The sequence below is a fragment of the Nipponia nippon genome, unplaced genomic scaffold (genome assembly GCF_047370975.1).
Source record: "Nipponia nippon isolate SJK-2023a ecotype South Korea unplaced genomic scaffold, ASM4737097v1 scaffold_2, whole genome shotgun sequence".
NCBI lineage: Eukaryota > Metazoa > Chordata > Aves > Pelecaniformes > Threskiornithidae > Nipponia > Nipponia nippon.
Genome location: NW_028262336.1, coordinates 63,353,085 through 63,375,559, shown reverse-complemented (window position 1 = coordinate 63,375,559; position 22,475 = coordinate 63,353,085). Strand labels below are relative to the sequence as shown.

The following is a 22,475-nucleotide window of genomic DNA, read 5'->3' as shown; positions in this document are numbered from 1 at the left end:
TGTGCACGCAGAGAAGTGACTAACATGTTTGTTCAATTTGGCTCCCTCGGCAAAAAGCTGGCTCCGTGGAAGCGTTCCTGCAGGGAGCGGAATAGTGCTGGGCTGCCTCTCCTGGACACCAGTCCGTCACACAACAGGGGCTTTAAGTGAAAGATCAGGAAATACACCCAGTGTTAAGAAAGAAGTAAGTAAGTGAAGTGTAAAGAATGGTCTCGCCATGATCCATGCTTTGGAAACTTCTTGTAAGCTTGAGATGACGGACAGCTAAAGCATCCATGCCGTCTTTCTTCTCCGACTCTGCTGTACTTTGCAGTACATGTTTCATCTCTCTTTATCCTTATGCTTCAGCTCCAGAAGTCACGGAGCCAGCCAGCCTTCCTCACCTGCCCCTTCCCAGTCCTCTACGCTTGTCAAGTTTCAGCAGTGCTTTCCCCCACCAAGTTCCTCCTGAAGCCCCTGGCAGCTGAAATCTCCCTCCTAGGCTTAGGTCTGCATCAGGACTTTCTCTACAGTAACAAGAGAGGAGCAGCAAGGTGGCTGATGTTGCTGTGGTAGGAAAGTTGATTGTATTTCAGCGTTCTTAACACACACAACCCCATCAACCAATCCCCCTTGAATCCACTATACTTTATTAACAAATGCCCAGTCTATGATATATTTTGATGCTCAACCTAATGTGTATAGCTTCCAGTTTAAATTGGGGAGAGAGGCAACTTCATGGTAGGAAATTATGTCTGGGGCCTGTGTTGGATGCTATCTGACACTAACTTCATTTTAAATAGCTTATGTTGTTATTTTATTCCCTGTTTTGAGCTAGACTGAAAGCTTGCACTGGAAAGGACACAAAAGGGAGTATTCATCAAAGATAACCTTTGGGTTATCGTGCCTGGGGAGGGTAGGGGCCACTCAGGTTGGATGCTCTGCGTCTCAGGGATTACTTCTGAAGTCAGGTTCCTGTATCGAGCCCTTTCCCTGGAGAATCCTTTCCTTTCACAGGCTCCTCTGCACTGAATTTAGCTTTTGGGAACATCCGTGCCCTTGTCCCGACAGAACTGTTGTGCCGTATCACGCAAGTTTGGAGGGCTGTGCACAGTAGGTATGGAAACAGCAGAGGAGGCAACAAGGCAGCATTTCAATTGAGAGGAATGGGTTTTTTGTTTTCTTTTTCCCCCAAGAATAATTGGATTTATTTGTTGACACAAATCTGAATGAGCAGGCACATCTGAAATGTATTGGCTTATATTATTAATTCTATATGCCAAACTAGATGATATAATGTAATTTTGCAATTAATTGTAGGAAAGCAAATGAAAAAGCCCTTTAAAAAGGAATCTGTAGTAACACAATTGGAATGAAATTTGTTGTTACAAACTCTACTAAATAATGGCAGCCTGTTTATCAAAAAAGCTTTATTTCTATAACACTTTATATATAGTGTACTACTAAGTAACGATAATTAAAATAAAAGTCATGTTGCTTTCTTCAAAGTCTGGCTGTTCTTTTACTCTTGCTGTTTTACATGAATAGGAGGAAAGCGGGGTCGTTCTGACTGAGGGAGGACTCAGCCTCGCCCAGTGCAGCCCTATGCTCTAGTAGGGTAAATGGCATCAGTAATCGTCATAGTTGACACCTGCTCCGTGCCTGAAGGTGTGCGGATTTCGTGGGCCAAGTGGTGAATCTTCATCGTAGTGGTGTTGGTAGTATCCACCGTAGTATTCATTACGAGCACGCCCTAAGCTTGTCCAGTAGGAGATGTCATCTTCAAATTTCTGCCAAGAAAAGAAAATACTTCCTTTCCAAGCCTGAAACTTTACAACAAAGAGTGAAACAGAAGTGGTGCAAGGGGTTCCTTTCATCTCTTTCAGAAATTCAGATCCTTTGCGTATTTGTCAAAACGAAATCTATAGATGTAAGGGGGTTTGTGACTTACACCTACCTTCTCTATGGGATTATCAGGGCCCCGAGTGCAGGACTTGTCCTGCCCAGCCCCACCTGGGACCCCCACAGCCTCTGCCTACTGTAAAGTGCTTAAAATGAGAGCGCCTTCAACTGAAACATCCACTGAGCACCTTTAATATTTATATTACCTTTTCAGTGGCAGACTAGAAAACTTTTCAATGTTTTGTACTTAAAAATCTAAAGGTTTGGTTCTCCGTTACCCCGTGCCTTTAGTCACAATGTCCCTGACTGCAAAGTGGATGCAACAGGCTTTCGCTTTATGCCCGTGATCTTTCCACTCCCATTTTGCATGGGTAAAAATGAACGTACAGTGCAGCCTTCTAGCTATGGAAATGCAATAAGCAGTTCAATTTTGCTCACAACAGCAGAGGAAAAAGAGCGTGCAAGGATATCAAATACTTGCCAAGCCAAAGCCTTTCCATCTGAATGACTCTTTGGAAATATTTTTGGCTGAGACTTGAAAAAAAAGTTTTGCAAAATACACAATGGGTAAGTATGGCCCAAGTCCTTTGCTGGAACAAACAGTTATTTCATTGTTAAAACTGTGTCTTAATGCTCAAGAAAACCTACTAAGTGGATTCATTGTATCCCACAACAGGCCTCATTTCAGCTTTTGAAATGCACACAGGAACTCGGAGGAGAATTCATCTTACCTTCATGGTGTGGCCTTGTTACTTACTTCTTGGTATTTGCCCCCAGTCTCCAGTTTCTCGTACATAAAACCACTTTTCATATTTTTCCTATTCCTATTTGGGGAGGGGGATATACCCATGCTGTTAAAAAGTCGCTTTTATCTGCATAATGTCCAGGAGGACACAAAAAAATGTATCCTTCATTATTTCAGTCCAAGCAAAGGATTATTTTTCTAATTGTTCCAGCTTTGAAAATGAGCACATTCATCTTCTAAGCAATCCACATAGCAGGAAGGTCCAAAACGTACTCCAGCTTGCCTGTGCCAATGCAGTCTCATTAAACGTATTCATGCAGCTGACAGAAGCCAAGAATTCAACATCTATAACTATTTTTACCTTTTATTAACATAGAAATTATTCTACATGTGGGAATGCAACTAAATGCACATTTTTCAGCCTATTTCAGCATCTATTTAGTACAGCTTTGTGCAGAGCCAGGAACTCTTGATTCCACTCCAGTGTTTTTACAAATTAACTATTTTTTAAAAAAATGTACCCTTGTCATTTGAAGGGAGGTTGGCTGCACATTAGCAAATGGTTTTCCTTTCACGTTTAGAGTCGAGGCACGGCTGCCAGTGCTCGCAATGGTCAGGAGCTGCCTGCACCGTGGAGGCACATGGGTGCCTTAGGTACATAATTTCATTGAGGAATGCCAATCATGACCAGCTTGGTGTGGATTTCTCTGTGCGTTAAAAAGCAAATTGATTAGGTTGAGGCTGCCAAATAGGATTGATTGATTGCTTTGGGTCTGACCACCTATTTCTCAAAGCAAACTTTGTCTGGTTGCAAGTTGTTAAGCTTAAGTTCAGTAGCAGGCAAGAACTCCACGCAAGATTTTAACGTCATTTTTCTCTATTAACAAAACAATGCAGAAATCTCTAGCAAATACAGAGCTTATATTTCTGTGCAATATTTGCTACTTTAAAAAAAGAAACCACAGCGCCTGTGAACAGAAACAGGGCAGCTTCTCCCTGGGTGCCCCCGCGCAGCCGCTCACTCTGAAGCCCTACCAAGTCTGGGAAGCCTTACACTCACCGCCTCATCGAATCCCAGGTACAGGAACTGCTGGTACCACTGCTGTACGTCGGGCTGGCTTCTGTCCCACAGCTGGCGCCTCTGGCGTCTCAGGCTGCTTAGGAACTCCTTGGCCGCCGTTTCCTTCACTGACACCTCGGGCTTCATGGCAACAGGGGCTGAAATTCATTCCCCCCCCAAAAGGCAGGCCAGGAAATTTTTGGTCAGCCTGAAGCGTACTGCTTGCAGCAAGTAAGAAAACGCTTCTCGCACCGTGCCGGCGCCTTTGTGCTCGGCCGCACGACGCGTGTCGCAGCGGTAACTAATAAACCCAGGAATCGTCGATGTAATAGGATTTCTCAGCTACCCTCATGCTCTTGGCTTTGATAAAAGCTGTTCTGAGCTCAAAGACATAAGCTAAGTAAGGAATTTAAATAAATAAACCCAAACTGAAACAGCATGCACTGTGTTGTGTTTTGAGGAGAGACCAGGAGGCTGGCCTCTCTGTGCTGCTGTTACAGGTACAGCAAAGAAGATAAGAGGTGAAGTTAAAAAGCCTGAAGAAGCTGGAGAAACACTGCTAACTTGTTAGGGTGAAGGGAGGCACATATAAAAAGATAGATTTTTGAATCTGTTGTGTAAAAACATAGCTTTTAAATAATGAGTGCTGCTAAATGCCCTGTATGCCTGAAAATAAAAGCCCACCAGGCTTTCATAGCACACTGCTTGGTGGATGCACGGGAATGCCCTCAGCCTGCCAGACCCAGACGTGCCATCTGGCCTGCCCCGTGCCCAGGAGGCAGGCAGCTTGCTGCAGCTGCTAGAGGAATTTATGTACCTCAGAAAGGTATGGGGGTGAGGACTGGCTAGCCCCCTGCCACGCCTGGAAATGGTAAAACGTGGTCTGGTGTTCGGTCTTCCCGTGAAACAAGAAGCATGTGTAGGAGTAGGAGGAATGTCTTGGCTTCAGAGGGTTCATCGCAATGAGGGAGAGACCAGGAACATAGAATCATAGAATCATAGAATCATCAAGGTTGGAAAAGACCCTTAAGATCATCGAGTCCAACCGTCAACCTATCACTGCCAAGTCCATCTATACCATGTCTTCAAGCACCCTATCTATCCGTTCTTTAAATACCTCCAGGGATGGAGACTCAACCACCTCCCTGGGCAGCCTGTTCCAATGCTTGACCACCCTCTCAGTGAAGAAGTTTTTCCTAATGTCTAACCTAAACCTCCCCTGGCACAGCTTGAGGCCGTTTCCTCTCATCCTATCACTCGTTACTAGGGAGAAGAGGCCGACCCCCACCTCGCTACAACCTCCTTTCAGGTAGTTGTAGAGGGCAATAAGGTCTCCCCTCAGCCTCCTCTTCTCCAGACTAAACAACCCCAGTTCCCTCAGCCGCTCCTCATAAGACTTGTGCTCCAGACCCTTCACCAACTTCGTTGCCCTCCTCTGGACACGCTCCAGCACCTCCATGTCCTTCTTGTGGTAAGGGGCCCAAAACTGAACACAGTACTCGAGGTGCGGCCTCACCAGTGCCGAGTACAGGGGCACTATCACCTCCCTGGTCCTGCTGGCCACGCTATTCTTGATACAGGCCAGGATGCCATTGCCCTGGATGTGGATGGGGATTTTTGGAGGATGCGAGGGAAGAGGCTAGGGCAGAAGGAGAAGTCGGGTGGAGATGTGAAAACCACTGAACCAGGAGCTAGGCAGACTCACAGGGGAAGGCAAAGGACTGCAGCGGGAAGGAGATTCAAGGGGCAAAAACGATAGCTGAGTTGTTGCAGGAAGAGCGGGAAGCAGCAGGCTGCCCTGCGGTGATGAGCTGGAAACGTAACTCGCCACGTGCTCACGCTGGGTGTTATTACTGGGAAGCGGGAGAGCTGAACGAGTGTCAAGTGAGCGAGCCTCGCACAGGGGACACTGCCAGCAAGGGAACCGGTACTGTGTACGTAGCCTGCTCACTTACGCACAACTGGAGAAGGGGAATGAGGCTGGAATTAAGGAGCTGCGTGTTCCCTCCATCATCAGTTCAAGACTTTGCAGTTCTTCCTGGTCTAGGCTGCGTTGCCTCAAGAAGCCTCCCCGGGGCGGTCCCTCTCACGGGGGCAACAAGTGCAAACAAGCTGACTGCTGCTGGGGTGCGGGGAGGGCGGCTGTTGCAAGTGGTCACTCCTATCTGCATGCAAGCACTGCAGAACGGTAAGGCAGGGAACCCACGTGCAAGAAAAACAGCCGTGGATGTGGCACACATTTTAGGACTGGCAAGAGGTGGTGGGTGATGCCAGGAAAAACCCAGCAAGAAGTTAAGCAGGCTTGCAGAAAGTGAGAGTCCTCTCTGTGAGAGGGGTAAATTCTTTGCCTCAGCCATAGAGCAGGCTGAGGGGAGGCAACCAGAACTTCTGGGGTGTTTCAGCCTGGCCCCCATCTACTGCAGTGCTGCTTGTCCCTGGCCAGCTTCATTTCCATCCCTTTCCCTCAACTAGCGAGCCATTCGGTGCATCTGCCCGCTGGGCCCTTGGCCATCATCGCTCCTGTAGAGAGAGCAGTCTTCCAAGAAGGAAGCACACGTGGGGCCAAGAGGACAAAGGGAACAAGTGAAGGCATCGCGAGCAAGCCCGGTTTGCACATCTTCTTTTCTGCACCTGAGCCAGCAGTATTTCCATGCGTTATAATTCCTTGGAAAAGCTTGCGACTTCCCAGAATAGACCAGATAAACGCCACGTCTGCCATGCGTACACTGGAAAAGGTAGGCGCTATATGCCACATGGAGCGAAACGCAGGCGTACTGCCTGAGGCTGGGAACCCTGGTTTTCAGAGGGGGCTGTGATAAGCAAAGCCCCTGGCCTTGCCGGCACCGGGTGCCACACGGACGCGCAGGCGCAGGCTCCATGGGGCTGGCACCGTATGTGCAGGAGGTTTTGGTGCGGTACCTAGCGAGAGAGGCTGTGCCCTACCAGCTTTGACCGGAGCGCTCGTACGCCGCCCCTCTGCCTGCCCTCTTTGAGCTGGAGCGGGGGTGACAACGTGTTGGCAGCTTTGACCGACAGCAACCGACTCAAAGGAAAAATAAGGGGAAGCGCTTTGCTGGCTCTTTACTTACCTTCACGTTTCTGAAGCATCAGTTTAAGCTTATTTCCCCTTGAAACATCTAGACAAGTAAAAATAAAACACATACATTTACTAAAAAGGAAATAACAACAACAACCAAGATCCTATCTTGAAAAATACAGGAAGTATTTTTGTCGTAGCTCCAAGACCACCAGGCAAAACTCTGCAGCAAGTTCCTACCAGTGCCTCCCTTTGCTCCCGTTTCCATGCTTGAGCGCAACATATGCTACAGGGAAGCTTTTGACGCTCCAGCATCCTCTCCCCAGCTCTTCTGGGCAAGAAAACCCCCAAACTGGCCTTCTTTGCCAGTTAAATTACAATATTTTGCAGCAGAAGACCACAGCCAGTGCCAGTACTGTGACACAGGGTCCAGGGCGGCCTGATAACCCTGGAAAGCCCTTGTCACTGAGCGAGGGGCACGTTAACAACTGGACCACTTGAAATTTTTTCCTCGCAGCCTCTCCCGAAGCACGGCCAGTCTGTTGTCCTGCTGAAGCCCTTTCCCAGAAGGAATCCAAGGCTTTAGCCCGTGGCCGGGCAGCGCAACAGGAGATCTGTGAGCGCTCAGCTGCTCCCAAATGCTTTATTCGCTCGAAAACGAGCTCTTTAAAAAAGATGCTCAGCTTGCACAAGTTTCGGAGCCACCAAAAAAGTTCACCCACGCGGCCACGCGTGATGCCAGGGGCAGCCTTTCGCCCGCTTTTTTAGGTTTTCCCTCCCCGCACCCCGTCCCGGGCGCGGGCGCTCACTCACCGGGGGCCGCGCCGAGCAGCGGGAGGAAGAAGAAGAGGAGGAGGAGGAGGAGGGCGGCCCCGGGCAGGGCCCCGCGGGGGCGCGGCGGCGGCGGCGGCATGGTGGTGGGGGGCGGCGGCGGCGGCGGCGCGGAGACCAACCTGGGCGGGAGGAGACGGAGAGGGAGAGGGAGAGGGAGAGGGAGAGGATGAGGACGAGGACGGAGCGGGAGGGAAGCGGGGAGCGCCCGCCCCCGGCCGCGCCCCGGCCCGGCCCGTCCGGTCCCGCCGGCCGCGGAGCGCGATGGGTTTCGGCAGGAGCAGGCGCCCGGCCTTTCGTGTGGCGTGGCAGAGCCTGCCGGATCCCAGCAGAAGTTCTTTTTTTGAGGCTGCACATCATCCAGTGCAACTGGTGAAGACCTTTCAGCAATTCGTGCGGGCTTTTCTTGCAGGGGAATTAAAAAAAATTAAATCACTGTAGCATGTCATTTAACGTTTCTCTACCTATAAAGCCAGTTCGTCAGTTGCCTGTAACAGCAGATGGAAATGGAGAGATTGTCTTGGTGGAAAAGGGATCAGAATCAACCAAAGGTGGCTTAGTTCAGGGTTTTTTTTCTCTCCCTTCTTCCCACCACCATCCCCCACCCAAGTCCACGGAAAACCGCAATGCATTTTAACTGAGCAGCTTTAAAAAATAATTTGGAGTTCTTCTTCCACATATAGACAGGTTTAGCTTATAGTAAGAACTCGGGGACCAAAAGACAAACTCACAAACTAAAAGTCCTTGCTCAGCAGGATCATAACTGTAACGGTGCCTAAACTTACACCGTTTTTTCCTAATTCGGGTTTAAGCTCCCCTCAGTGAATTCAGCTTCTCTCAGCTCCTTTCCCCGCAAATGCCAGAAACACCCCAGATGAAGCCTGGTGAAAAATCCTTGCCCGTCCTCGGACACAAACCTCTCTCTTCCCTCGGAGCAGAGCCCCACGACACGCAGGAGGCCGCCACGGGCGCCTCGCCTCCTGCTGAGGCTGTGCCAGGGTGCAGCCAGCAGCGCCGCAGGGGTTCAGGAGGAGGGGAGGGTGAGCGAGGGAGAGCCGGGCCTCGGCTCCCTGATCCAAGGATTGGTTCCAGACTGGTTGCAGCTGAAACATGAATATATATATACACACACACACACACTGTATATACTGTATACATTGTAATTGTATATAAATACGTATATTGGATACATATGTGTATATATACACATAGGCCTGTGGATGGCGAGGGAGCCGTGCAGTGGTGTGGCAACTCCCTGCGATGAGATGCGGAGCCCGTCAGTGCTATTTCAGGCACAGCCAATGGTGGGGGTGGGACAAGACCCCATGGCTGGCTTTATCACTCGCCGTAAAACGCAGCAGCAGCACCAGCACGGGCTGGTCCCTCAGTGGTTCCCCAGACCCAGCTTCAGGTGACTGCCCCTGATTGCCCCATGCATCTTTCCCCTTGTGAAAAGAAGTACTTGGAGCTGCACCCAAAGCCTTTCCCCTGCCTCCCTCCATCCCTCAGCACCCTCAAGCTAACGCTCAGGCCTCTCTGCTCATTCCAGTTGAAACAGCAGCGGCAGCAGCACGAAAAAGTGATGCGGTCGCTCCAGCCAAAGCACCCCTTGCTCTCTGCAGGAGCCATGGCTTCCCGGGGAGGGAGCAGCACCTTCCAGACCCCTGGGATGGAAGCACTCCCATAGGAGGCCCATGTCTCAGCTTAACTCCCACGCAACTGGGAATGAAAATTAGTTTGTCCTTTCTGTCACTGCTTTTCAGTGGTTTTTCCCTATAGCCCCATGTTTCAGGTGTCAGCAGACTTAACACCGTGTGTTGGAGCAAACGCCCATTCTTCAGAATCAATGTGCTCTTTCATGAGCAGCATTGACAGCCTCTTGACTAAAACCACCTGAGGTTTTTGGATAGCTTGTTGCAGAATACAGCTAGCAGGGACAGAAGTGAAGAGCACATATGGAAGGCTACATGAAACAGCCGTGTTGTAGATAATTTATAAAACCAGGGCAATAACTCATGAATATTTACAGTCCACTGCTGTTGTTGGTAATGGAAAAGGGTGTTTTGTTCAGCTGGTGGGTTTGTAACAAGCCTGGCGTGGGAGCTGGGGCTCCGCAGAGCTTCAGGTACTTGGTGCCTCTGAGCCAAAGGAATACAAAGCACAAAACCTCCTCTGGATACCAAATATATCACAATGACTCAAGAAACTGCCAAGAGAAAATGCTGTCTGGTGAAGCCCAGAGAATAGATTGATTCAAGTGCAAGGTTATTGTAGAAAATCGTTGCTCTGGTGGTAGAAGAAATGATTGACAGAAAAATATAATGCTCAAGGTTAAACTGAGTGCACTATCTTCCCAGAAGAGGTCACTTTCTCAGTTCAGGGGACAGAAGTTTTTGACATAAAGTAAAAAAAGTTGTGTAAAAATGTAACACCACTTCTTTTCAAAGGCAGTGGTGAAAGGTGACTGGTATTTTTCCAGTAGCAATCTTTATTTCTCTCCCAGGTTGTCTTAAGGACTAAGGCAGTGTTGCCCTGGTGTTGCAGTAAGACACATTCTTCTGCTGAGCTTGTGACTACCGCATCATTATCAGAAGAATGTACCTTCACATGAGTATCCATGTTTATTGACATGCCTGCAGTACCCCTTTCTGCTGCTTGCCATGTAAAAACACAGCCGTCGTGCGTGCAACTGATACTGCGGTGTTTTCCTGGGTTCTCTCCATCAGCAGTGACGTCGTTCTCTTTAAAACATCCCTTGTTTCATCACGACGGAGTTGAAGGCTTGTCTTAGGGCTCGATTTGCCTCTGCTGGCACACCAGTGCTGGGAGCTCTCTGCCGGCATGGCAGCGCAGCATCCCCAAGGGTAAGCAAGTCTGAGCCAATGACGTCATTCAGTTAAATGTCTGTCATCACCACTGGTGACAATGGTAGACTCCTGGTGTCGAAACTTTGTTGAAAGATGTTAATTAATGTCGCCAGCAGGACTGTTCCCCAGACAGCTCTGGGATGAGGAGCGGTGAGCAGGGCCCCTTTCACACGCCGTCTAAAACTCCATCAAGCCCCTTAGCGTAATGGGGACCACTGATCGGAGGGATGCCCGCGGCAGGACAGCGGGATGGAGCTGGCGGGTTTCACCGCTTCCCCAGCATGGGGCTGGGCTATGGTCTTGCAAGCCTGTGTGTTGAGGCAGGAATTTGGGTGCAATCCAACAGAAAGCCACTCTGAGCCTGACCTTGAAGAACAAGGGGCAGGGCCAGGCGAGGAGCTCGCTGGAGCCAGAGAAATCCCAATCGCTGAGCCTACTGCCGGCCAGCGTTGTTTTCGGAGCCTGCAGAACTTTGTGTGTGTTTTTTGGGGTAAGCAAAGAAGATCCTAGCTGATTTGATAAATAGTTCTGCAACTCGCTGCATGTTTGGTGGCCCCTCGGGCGACCCCGTTTCCCCTGTGTGATCTCTGAGTTTATGCCTAGTAGTTTTAAGCCCAGTGGCTTCTAAAACTACCTAAAGTGGCATGGGCATGTGTGGTTGTTTAACTGATCTGAACCAAACAGGGGGAAAAAATCTCTGCCTCGAAGCATCACTATTTTTAAGTATTTTAATGTTTTTATTATTATTGTACATTTTGCCTAAAATTAAGTACAGAGAGACGCCTCTGCTTTTGCATCTCATCACAGTAACTGTTGAGACAACTGTGTTGTATTCATTAAACTGTAAGAGATAGTATCAGTAATAGCCATTCAAGGATATTCAGAAATAACACCAAAAAAATCGTGTTAAAAAGATTGATCTTGGTTTCTTTCCTTCTTCCTGTATTAGGCTTCATGTTTTCAAGAGTTTCAACACAATAATGTTTTTAAATATAGTGTAGATTAAATGCTTATATAATCACAGGATTCCCAAAGCTAGATTTTCAAGGAAAAAAACCACCAAATATAACAAGACTTATGACAAAATACTGAGACCTGGCATCAGCTTACTAACTTAGTAGGCAAATAGATAAGTTGGAAATTGGCTAGGGATTGCAGGAGATGACACTTCATCTTTTGCAAAGAAGCACCATGAAGATTTTAATGATCCACTAAAACAACACATTCAGTCAAGAACATGGCAGCACTGAACAGTGTTCCCAACACCCAGAAAATGATTATTTTCTGTTAATGAGGTTTTTACAAAATCTCCCAGCCATATTGGCCTGGTGGCTAGCCTTAGGACAGAGGCACTTGGCACTCCAGATTGTTTTCTGCAGCCTGTTCCAAGAAAACCACAGGAGTCGTGTTTTCCTTCCAAACAGAAGGAAGAACATTTAAGTCATCAGTCAATTCCTTCCAAAACATTTTGAGTTTGATACTATTTCTTCCACTGCTCCAGCATCCTCCTGATAGTGATAGGACCAGCCCCAAGTCCCAGGTCAACCAACTTTGCTTTAGGGAGCGTATTAGTCGCTGGCTATGAGTCTTGTTGGTCTTGACGCATGGTCTGGGACACATTTCATCCATTGCATCTCACCTGGTAGCACCATTACTTTGGTCCATGTTATTAATAAACATTAGTGTTTATATTTTCTATAGAAAATAGCTTAAAATACTGTATTTCTTTTTTTTCCCTGTGCTTGGCTACTGCTGATATTTTTTTGCAGCTGCTGGCTGACCCTATCAGATGTGAAATGGTGTCTGTTGGTCTGCCCATCCTCCTCCCTTCACTAACTGACAGTACTTTGCTGCCCTCACTGCAGAATTAACCTTCTTGCTCTCACGATAAGCACAGTGAGAAGCAGGTTAGTTCAGCAACGTTATCTGATCGCAGCTGCTTCCTTTCCACAGAGGGATAAAAAAAATTCTCTCTCTAAGAAATCCTTCTCCTTTTTCTCTTCCACTGCCTCCAGTATATTTTTGGATAAGCCTGGAAGTATATGGCAAGTCTGCTCATCAGGTCTACCGGGAAGGGAGATGGAAAGGGACTGTAGTACATTAAAATGTGTCTTTTTACCACAGCCTGATTTCATTCAAATAATTCTTTCTTTCACTGCTGTCTCTCGGGACTCTTCTTTTAATGCTTCAAAACATTTTTTCTGAACTCTTATTTCTGAGCTATTTTTGACTTGTTTTCATTCCCTTATTTTATTATTCACATCTAGAATGCACGTACGCTTTAAAAAAAAAAAAAGCAACCACCAAAAAACCCAACAAATGGGCTGCAACTACTCAAAGATTAGTAAATGCAAAGTCTTAAAAAATCTTAGTTTTAGCAATCTTGTTTTAGCATCCCTCTTCCTACGTGTTATTGCTGTCTTAATGGTTTGTACACATTTTTGCTCTTTCCCCAAAACTCTGGACTTACTTACTCATGGGGTGGGTGGTGCACATTTAATAAAAAAAAGCTACCTGACCTTGTGCTACTTCATGCTGCCAGTGACCACGTGCTGTTCACGGTGATCAAGCCCTTCCCTGAAGAGCGTCCCACACCACTGCCAGCTGCCCTGTCCCGGCTGCCACGGTTTCCCCGTCTTCCCAGGCCCCCAACTAAATCCTCATTGTGGGATCATTATTTCCTCCCTTGTGCTTCACCAGAAAGCTGGCTGGGGACACAGCATCATTGTGTCAGCAACTGCAAGACTGAGGGAATCTGCAACAAGACGAGTTTCTTGCAAGCCCAGCCGCCTTTCAGACACTTGGGCACCTTCATCACAGCTGGAGGAATATGCCTCTCCTTGCCACCTGCAGCCCTAAAACTCTTTGCAGCCCAGCACACGTGAGTCTCCTCCTTTGTAACGAGCAACACTAGAGAAGCCAGCCTTTCCAACGCACAGTTCAGTAGGATACAATGAATCTGGCACAAACTGGAGGACGGCTGGAAACCAGGTTGTGCTTCCCGAGGCAGCTGCCTTACCCTTAAAGAGCTTAAGTCAATGATGTGGTGGCTTGCTACCACCAAGATGGGGAAGTCTCTCTGTTGCCTGCTAGCTTGTCACCCCCTCTCTTACCAGCACTGACTCTAGTACTTTTTGGAGCCAATTCAGTGTGCTAAACCAGCAGGCCCACTTTACCTTTGCTGGGTTAGTTATCTTCAGGACTAGTGAGCTACGATGAGTCAGGCAGGTGGTTTGCAAGAGCTGAGGCCAAGTAAGAAGGTGGTGAAGGGAGCACGGCCACAAGTGGGAATGGGGTGTAACTGATGAAACAGAACTTCTCCTTTTTGCTGGAGGAGGGTATTATGTCCACCCCAAGGAACAGCTGGGGGTCGGGTCCACACAATGTTCAGTAAGCACTGGCCCAGGAACAGGTCACTGCGGAGAGAGGGGTGACCTGATTCCACACTGATCCTATCCCGCCTCAGTGCCCTGGTCAGATCACTTCCTCCTCCTGTGTTGTGTTTGAGGCTTCAGCAATGCCTAAAACTGTTCCCTGCAGGCCAAATCAGTGTCTTCATGACCGCCTAGCTATGGCTTGGATGCCTGTTAAATTTGGGCACACTCCAGAGCAGATGTCTGCCTGGACAGGGAAGTTTACTAGCAGAACAAGTTTGCTTGCTGAGGAGCAAAGCGCTTGAGACAGTGACCTTCTACCGAAGGTTTCCTTCCCTGTGCCTCAGTCCCCTCAGCCCCAGCAGCCTGCAGCGATGGATGACAGCCTGGGTGGCAGGGCAAGCCCTGCGCATCTCCACTGCAACCTCACCAGTGTGGACGTAAGCCTCAGAGACCTGCAGGGACACAGCACATAACTACTGACCATATGCTTTTAAACTATTTTTTTAATTTGAAATGGGACAAAGTGGGTGCATTTTCATGGGGAAGGAAAAGGGGTGCATCCCAGACAGCTGCTGCCACCCTTGCTCAATGCAAAGCACAGGAGCTGGAACATTGCCTCGAGCCTGCCAGGCACTTTTAGCATAAACAGAACAACTTGCTTTCCCCCGCCTGCCTTCTCAGGCAGGTAGGAATTGCATGGGCTGAAATTTTCAGCAACACCGCCAGCCTGCCTGAGGCAGGCCCCTGGCACAGAAAATGTCTGCCCAAACGGTCAAAATACGGCAAAGTCATCTGCAGCGGAGGGCAGGTGATTGCTCTCTCCTCCAGTTGAACACGAGCCTTTGGGAGCCTTAATAATAGGTGGCGCGTCCCAGCTTGGAGCATGATACTCAGGTTATCGGAGCAGAAACCTCACTTGTCTTCCTGACGTTATCACGTGTGACCTTACACCTCTCTTGATCTGCTTTGTGGCCGCTTTCTCTGGCTCTACTTTGTATCTGTGCTTTCCAGTTTCACCAATGCCCTACCTAAGCCCTGCCTGTGAACAAGCCCGTGCCTCTGTTCATTTGATGCTGGATTACCTTTCTGATTTACAGTTCGGTTTGTTTCCAGAAGAGTGCACTTTTTGTAGTCTCTCCGTGCTGCTGCCGAGTAAGAGATCATGACATCTTTAATCTTCCTGCGTGAAACCCCACTGCACCCAGCTGTGCCTGGATGCCAGCGACTTCAAAGGGCGCGTGTGCCAACCTGGCAGTACAATGGCCGCAGGGTATGGAAATTTGAGGGGAGATTTTTTTTGCCTGTTGCGATCACTTAGGCGTCCATCCTGCATACATTTTTAATCATAAGAGCCCTACGGAATCCCATTTATCTCAGAAAGATTAAATCCCAGTCTGCTGCTGCTATGCCTGGATCTTGCAAAACACCGCTGTAGGGAACATGGCCCCCCTGGAAAGGCAGGCATTTCATCCTTCGCTCTTTGCTCTCCTGGGATTGCGTTTGGTGGGTGGCAGAGGGGAACGCTGCTGGGCTCTGATCCCAAAGCCCGGCACAGGGTCTGACCCAGCTCACAGCAGGGCCCATTAGCTCTGTCTGTGCTAATAGGGCTGCACGACTTCTGGACTGCAGCTGGCTCTCCTTCACCCAAGCAGAAGAACCTGCCCACATTTATTCATGTAGACAGGCTTCTGAAGACCCTGCTAGCTCCTCTAGGCATCTCCATAAGTGCTCTTATGCCCTGGAGCTCTTGCCATTGGGGATGGCTGAAGCACAGAGGAACTAATACGCTATCATCCATCTCCAGCATGTTATTTCCTCGCCATCAAAAATTCCCTGATGCGCAAGACAGCCCTGTTTTGCACCAGATCACTCAGTTTTGGGCCGGATCAGACATACAGTTTAAGGAGAAAACCAATCTGCTTCCAAAATGACAATTAGGAGGCTGCAATTCTTCAAGGTGAGGTGAGCAATTTAATCGCTCAGCTACCAAAACCAACACAAGACTCTTTCTTGCACAAGATCTGCCAATATAAACCTTTGTCTCCTCTTTTTTTTTTTAATGAAGACTGACTCTTCCATGAAACTGCAGTTGATTTTTCTTTAAAAACAGTCTTCCTAGTTTAACATCTCTTCACATCCTGCATTGCAGAGCTGTAGTACACTTCCTAAGCAAAGGACAGTGACTGCCTTTCTATTAGGTAATGTTACCACCTAATGGCCACAATGGAAAGATGCTTTCACCTGGTAATTATTAATAATGATGCAGTGGTTGTAAGTAAATCTAATACATATTAGCTGAACATTATTTGGATCTGGGGAGGTCCTGAGCAGGGTAATTGCACCGTGATGCTCTGGTGACATTGATCTCTTTCTCCCATGCGTGTCCAGGTTAGTGATTAACTATACAGGAGTGAGTAAACACACAGACAAACCTTCTTGCGCCCTACAGAAACAGCACGAGCACAGTAATAGCTATATGATAGAGCAGAAGAGGCCGCGCAGTGGTATAAGGTTATTTATTTTCACTCAAGTAATAACTGGGTTAGGAACATCTTCTTAAAGACAGTCAGTTAAACTTTCATTTTTCATGCTGATTAATACAGATGCAGGGACAGCATGCGACGTGCAATATAACTCTGTTGTTGATAATCACTTGTTAATCAGAGACAGTAAGATAGGAGGCTTGCTGCCTTTTCTCAGTGAAAAAAGAAAATGGGGGAGCACAGATCATTCATGCTTTGGAGCATGCAGTACCTGACATGGGATCCCATTTGTCAGAGGCCTAGCGTGGCCCACTGCTGAACAAATTTTAGGCACCTGGACAAGAAGAATCCTGGTCCTGTTGATTCAAATGCAACACTCGTCCTTGGGTTTAGCAAAGTCAACACTTTACCCTTGATCATTTCATATGAAATATTTGTTGTGGGGCTTGGGTTGGCCATTTCATGAGAAATAGTGCTACACTAAAGAAAAAACAAACAACCCCACCCCAATACCAATATCACCAAATCTCTGAATCATTATAAAGCCACTAAATATGCCTATGGAAAAGCTTTTCCATAGTAGTGATCTTGCATAACTTATTAATTTATTTTGTGCTTAAAACAAGACATACTGAAATGTTTGGAGAGGAAGGCGAGAACTACACAGCAGAGCAAGCAGAGAAATACACAGCAGAGAGAGGGCTTTTTCTTTTTATCTGAAAAAAAGGAGCGTATGTTGTAAGGTATCCATTTTAGGAAAGAAGCCAAAACCCTCAAATCTCCACTACTGTCACCATTCTTATACAGTTCCCATCAAACCTACGGTCTCAATATGTGAAACAATCAATCAGACTCCCCTAGCCAGGGAGAAATCCTGCTGCCCAAGGCACAGATTGATTTTCCTGCAAGCGCACAGACAACTCCAGGCTAGGCTGAAAGAGAAAAAAAGTAAAACAAAGGCTGACAGAATACCTTAATTTTGGTTTCATTATGGACAAATTCCACCTCCTCTTATTTCATCAGAGGTTTCTATCCCATATTCATCTCCTGTTTCCACTTAAACATCATATATTTTCATTTAAAATAAGCTCTCGTACACAGAGAACTAAACTCCTATATGTAAATAGACAATACAAAGCAGGAATATTATTCAAAGATCTAAGCACGTTCTCTGTATAGCAGTATATTGGAAAATGTATCTGCCTTTTCCCATCCCAGACTGTGTGAGCATCTTCAGGAATAAATTATCCAAAATGATCTGAGGCTGAGTTCACGACAAGAACAATTACAGTTATGAAACATGTATATTTTGTTTACTAATATTTGAATTCTGTGCACGGGCAATGCATGTGCAGATAGCAAAGCAGCCTCTGTTCTGGAGTGCTTATAACCTAATTGGACCCGTAATGGGCTCCCAGTCTAACTCCTGAGGAAAAATACCAGATGGGTGTTAACAAGCATGTGGAAGGTATAAGACATTTTTCTTGGACAACACTGGAACAACTTCAGAAAGATTGGCTTGGACTATGTTAATCAAGGGGAGATTTTTTTTTTCTTGCTAAAAGACAGTCTCTGTCACAAGTACTCTTCTTGATCCTGAAACATGAATTTATACAGGGATGTCAGAGGATCTGAATTATGCAGGTGGTCAGCCCAGAGTGATGTCTTCTGGCCTTAAAACCAATGCATCTCTCTTGGATGTGAAAGGAAGGAAAAGACAGGTGGTAGCGCAGAGCTTGTACATTTACAAATCCCCTATGAAATTGATTGCTCCAAATTTATACAAAAATGTCAGCTGAAGCCAACTTTCTTTCAACCTAATTGTTAACCATTTTCCCATCAATTGCACGGCAGTGGCTTAAGGCAATACCTGAAAAAGGACGATGGCTTATGACAGAGCTACAAGGAGCAGAGGGGCTGCAGGTAAGCAGCAGAGCAGGCAAAACGTGGTAGCGTAACAGATCGGAATGACCAAGGGGCAAGAGCGGGACCCAGTTCTGTAAGACCTTGACGAATTACATTTGCTCCCAGAAGTCAAAGACTTTTGCTTGTGCCTCCTGCTGAAGATGAAAGCTGCGTGGCCAGTCGTAAGAATATTCTCTACAAGCACAGCCTTCACAAAGCAGAGTAACAAAAAGACGTGCGTTTTCCCATCGCTACATTGAGACCCAACCATCAGACTGGCTGACTGCCACAGGGACGGATTGACACAAGGGCTTATCTGTCCTATAACTGAAAATCCAGGTTTGATCCACGCCCTGTTAACTTTTCAGTTCCAAAGGCTTCAGCACCTTTTCTCACTAACCACGCTTGGCGATCAATATTTTCAAAGGCCGTTGACAGGGCCTTAAAGGCATCCTGTCTGTGTCTATCATCGGAGAGCTGCTCATCTCCATATATCCACATTAGCATTCACAGGGAATGGAGCCGTATTAAAAAAAGGCATTGAGTATGAGACCTCTAAATAATACCCGAATGGATTTATTACAGGGTGTCAGCATGTTGCAACATTCAAACGAACATTTAGGAGAGAAGCTGCAGAAAATATCAGATCCCGCAGTTTCTTTCAGACAACCCTTCTGTACATCATTAAGTCTTGCCTATAGTAAGTCAAGCCAAACACAGCATGCAAACATTTCTATATTTCAGCCTGTGCTAAATAAATGTTTTTTCCTATTGTTTTTTAATGACAGATGTTTCCATTCATGCACTAGCCTTAAAATTCTCCGTGTGTACGTGAATGCATGTGTACATGAATAAACTGCAATGTTCAAACATGCAGACAAGTGAATAGTCCCCTGCATGCCAAATTTTTCTAAAACAGTGGCTGCCCGTCACTGTTCCCTGCACTTTTAAGGGATAATGTTCTTCCACCCTACCCTTATGTTAAGAACTTCCCTAAATCAGTTAGAGTCCTAAAAGTGCCCAGAATCAGACTTATTGAGGAGTGCTCTCCTCTCTATTAGGCATTTGTTTGAGGCCAAGAATAGAGCTTGGCCTAAAACAAGACCTTGGCAGGTCTTGGTAAGAATTCAGTTCAAAGAGTTTAGGAGAAGTCCATGCCCAATTTAACCACGTACCTCCAAAGAGCAAACAGAAAGCAGGGTGAGCTACCCAAAGCCCCCCTGCCCAGCCTTCCAGCACAGCATTTTTCTGCACCGCTGCGTTAGTCAGAGATGTGGCGAGTTGTCACTTCTGACCATTTTCATCAGTCCAACCGGAGGGATGTTGCAGCTGGGTTGGGGCACAAGTGCCCTGGGGGCACCGCGGCTACAACTGCATCGCTGCGCTGTCGGCAAAGTACCTTCTGCAGACCTGGCTTAAGTCCTCAGGCTATCATCTGGGCTATGAGCCAGTAAAACCAGTCTTGGGCGGGGTGGGGGGGGCTGGTGTATGCGACCTAACCTTTACAAACATATTAACTGATGAAGAGATTTGAGGATTGAGATTATACTGTGGCCACTGCCTGCAGCTTGCTTTCAGGAATCACAGCAAAGCTGAGCTACTTAATTGTCAGGCTTGATTTTGTTAAAGATACTTTCCCTTTGTTCCCCAAACATGGCATTCTTAACTGCACCTATAAATTATTTTTTTCGATCCTGCCGTGTAGCAGCATGAAAGGCAAGTCTTGAAATAGAATCTGACAAATCTACAAAAGTGCGTACACCATAATGCATCTGTGCTACAAACTGCAGCTTTCATTAAAGTAGTGATTTTTAGTTGTTTCCTCGTCAGTCAGCTGCAATAAAGGAAATATTAAGAAACAAACAATAGCATTACGAGAGACTCTGCTAATATTCCTCTATGTCCACTCACTCTCCTTTACTTTTAATATTTTTAGCCATTTCCTCCGCTATGGAATGTGCATTCGCACCCCCATGCGCACACACACACGTGCACAGATGGACAAAGAGCATCCTTCCAGCAAGGAAAATACCCTGCATGAGGCTACAGACTGCTGAAGGCTAAAACATTTCTTTACGACACCCCGCAGTTGTTGTCAGCACAGGAGTAAGACGCCACAATATTTTTTTTCTAAAAACCGCTGATATGTTTTTGGTATTCCTCCCCTTCCTCCAGCAAACAAATATTTTATCAGTTTACCTTTAAAATAATATGCTTCCTGTCTCCTTCCCAAATGCCTGGCCAGAAGAAATGACTTTTCCTGCCACAGAACAAGTTTCTCTTTATTTCAGCATGTCTTGCCTCCTGCAAGCAGGGCAAGAAGTGACCAAGGCTGCGAGCACGGGAGCCACGGGACTGCCGGGGATGCCGGGCGTGAAAGGCGCGTTTATTCTGCCTCTCCCGAATCCCAGCCCCTCGGCTGCAGGCGTCTGCCGAGCACTCCCCGGTCCAAGTGTGGAGAATCACATTTCTGCTTAATCGGGCCGGCTGCCTGGAGAAAGATGATTGCTAGCAGATGTACCCGTGTTCTCATGTGAAAGGAATTTGGGCTTTTGTGTCGGCTGTACAATGAGCAACCGGCACCCGGGAGTATTTCAGTGCTCTTTAATTCCTTGCAGGTGTTGGGAGCCAGTATCTGCCAGCGCAGCAGAGCTGAGACCCAGCATGCAGGGGGTGCGTGGAGGAATGGCACCCCTCGGGTCAGCAGGAGGGCCAGAGGCAGGAGGCATGACCTGCAAGCTCACCTTACTGCGGGAAATAAGGCTTCGTCTTGTGAAAACCCATCCTCCCAATAAATGTCAGCTGCGCTCAAAACCTTGCAAGGCTGCAGCAGCAAAACTATGTTTTACTCCAGGTGCAGTGTTTTTTACATCTTGTTATGGATAATCCAGGAGGAAAAAACACAACGGACATCAGTAATATCAAAATAATTTCTCTGAATCTGTAACAAGTCAGGGACAGTCAACGAGCGTGGCATCTGCGTACTGAAAAGGTCTGGTTTTCAGTGGGACATCCCAGTAACATTGCAAACAGCCTAAGGAAATCACAATCAGTTTAAAGAAACTTTTGATGCAGTTACAGCTGTACTTTGGAGGCACATTATGTATTTTTAGCGCCAGAACAGCTAAGACAAGATACATACCCAGGCATTCAGTGGAAATGGATGTACCCATTGGCTCATACCTCAGGATGTCTCGCCACATGGGGGTGAGTATTTGTGGCCATGGCATGTATCTGAACATACAGTGGTGAAGCAGCTGCATGCAGTCCATAAGGGCTCGGATACTCCACACGGGGCTCACCTAAAGCCAAGCAGCCACACATCCATATTCATGTAGGCGTACTGAGAAGCAGGGCTGTATTTACTGCCACCACTTGGAAGTAATATGATCGTGCACACCTCAAAAATACCACTACTGTGGCTTGCTGTTTACTGTGCAAAACCCAATCCACCTAGTGTAGACATCTAAACCTAAAGGAACAGGACCTGGAAGCCCCCAAAAGTTTTTTTTTGTTCTTAATTGACTCCATAGGAAACATCAGAGCTTACTTGAAGAGATCTGCCCTCTTAGAAAACTAAAATATAGGTTCAAGTCTGGTTGCTGAGGCTCCGATGCAGTGAACACCTTCTAACAGCAGAGATGGGTTAGGCAATCCCTGCCCTGCCTCTGCCCACACTGTTGTGTCTGCCCACACAGCTCTTCATACAGCCATGCAGCCATCCAGATCAGGAAAGTGGCTTTGGCTGCAAGTACCCCAAGGGAAAAAAGAGAAACAACCTCCCCATGACTTCACCTGATCTCCTGATCCACCCTGTCACTGAACGAATGAGCCGCAGCACAGCGGACAGGAGGGCACCAGGCAGGGACGAGGACCAAGTTAGATGAGACTGAGCCACCCTGATGGCTCACCACCACGAACACCCTCTCTTCTCCTTTCATCCTTTCTAAGATCTGCTCTCATTGCTTATGCCACCCTGGCTCCAGCAGCATGTCTCTTCACCCAGCCAGTTTAGCTCACTTAGCCAGCAGAAGACTAACACAGCAACAACGGAGGCGGACTGCTCTCCTAGTTGGCTTCATAAGCTGAGCGCAGTGATGCGCCCAAGAAGTGTATGACATGGGACCAGGGAGGACGTGCAAACGGGCAGCTCAACTTGAGCGATGGGGCTCTCCTTTGAACAGCAGCCAGGGGTGAGATTGTTCCAGCCGCCTGGCAGTACATTATCCCGAGCAGCAGAGGCAACTTAGGAAGCATTGCCGCCCAATGTGGTGGTGTAGCCACAGCAG

At 47.4% G+C, this 22,475-nt stretch overlaps 1 protein-coding gene across 2 annotated transcripts; it reads right to left on the bottom strand.

The window, feature by feature from the left end:
- Window positions 1-1,223: 1,223 nt before the first annotated feature.
- Window positions 1,224-20,549, bottom strand: ECRG4 (ECRG4 augurin precursor). 2 transcript variants are annotated; one of them, XM_087757547.1, is made up of 5 exons: window positions 20,386-20,549; window positions 7,537-7,676; window positions 6,776-6,823; window positions 3,687-3,844; window positions 1,224-1,769 (listed from the first exon to the last, which is right to left on the bottom strand). In XM_087757547.1, exons 2-5 carry the CDS (start codon window positions 7,634-7,636, stop codon window positions 1,608-1,610), a joined length of 468 nt encoding a protein of 155 aa, XP_087613673.1. In that variant the 5' UTR covers window positions 7,637-7,676; window positions 20,386-20,549; the 3' UTR covers window positions 1,224-1,607. The 2 variants fall into 2 exon arrangements, with proteins under 2 accessions (XP_087613673.1, XP_087613672.1); XM_087757546.1 differs by lacking the exon at window positions 20,386-20,549 and having other exon boundaries at window positions 7,537-7,750.
- Window positions 20,550-22,475: the final 1,926 nt, after the last annotated feature.

Bases quoted from the DNA above. Each gene is read 5' to 3' on its own strand.
- ECRG4 (XM_087757547.1), bottom strand. From the start codon at position 7,636: ATGCCGCCGCCGCCGCCGCGCCCCCGCGGGGCCCTGCCCGGGGCCGCC. The intron at 3,845-6,775 runs GTAAGTAAAGAG...AATGAATTTCAG, and splicing joins GATGCTTCAGAAACGTGAAG to CCCCTGTTGCCATGAAGCCC. The intron at 1,770-3,686 runs GTGAGTGTAAGG...TTTTCTTGGCAG, and splicing joins ACCTGGGATTCGATGAGGCG to AAATTTGAAGATGACATCTC.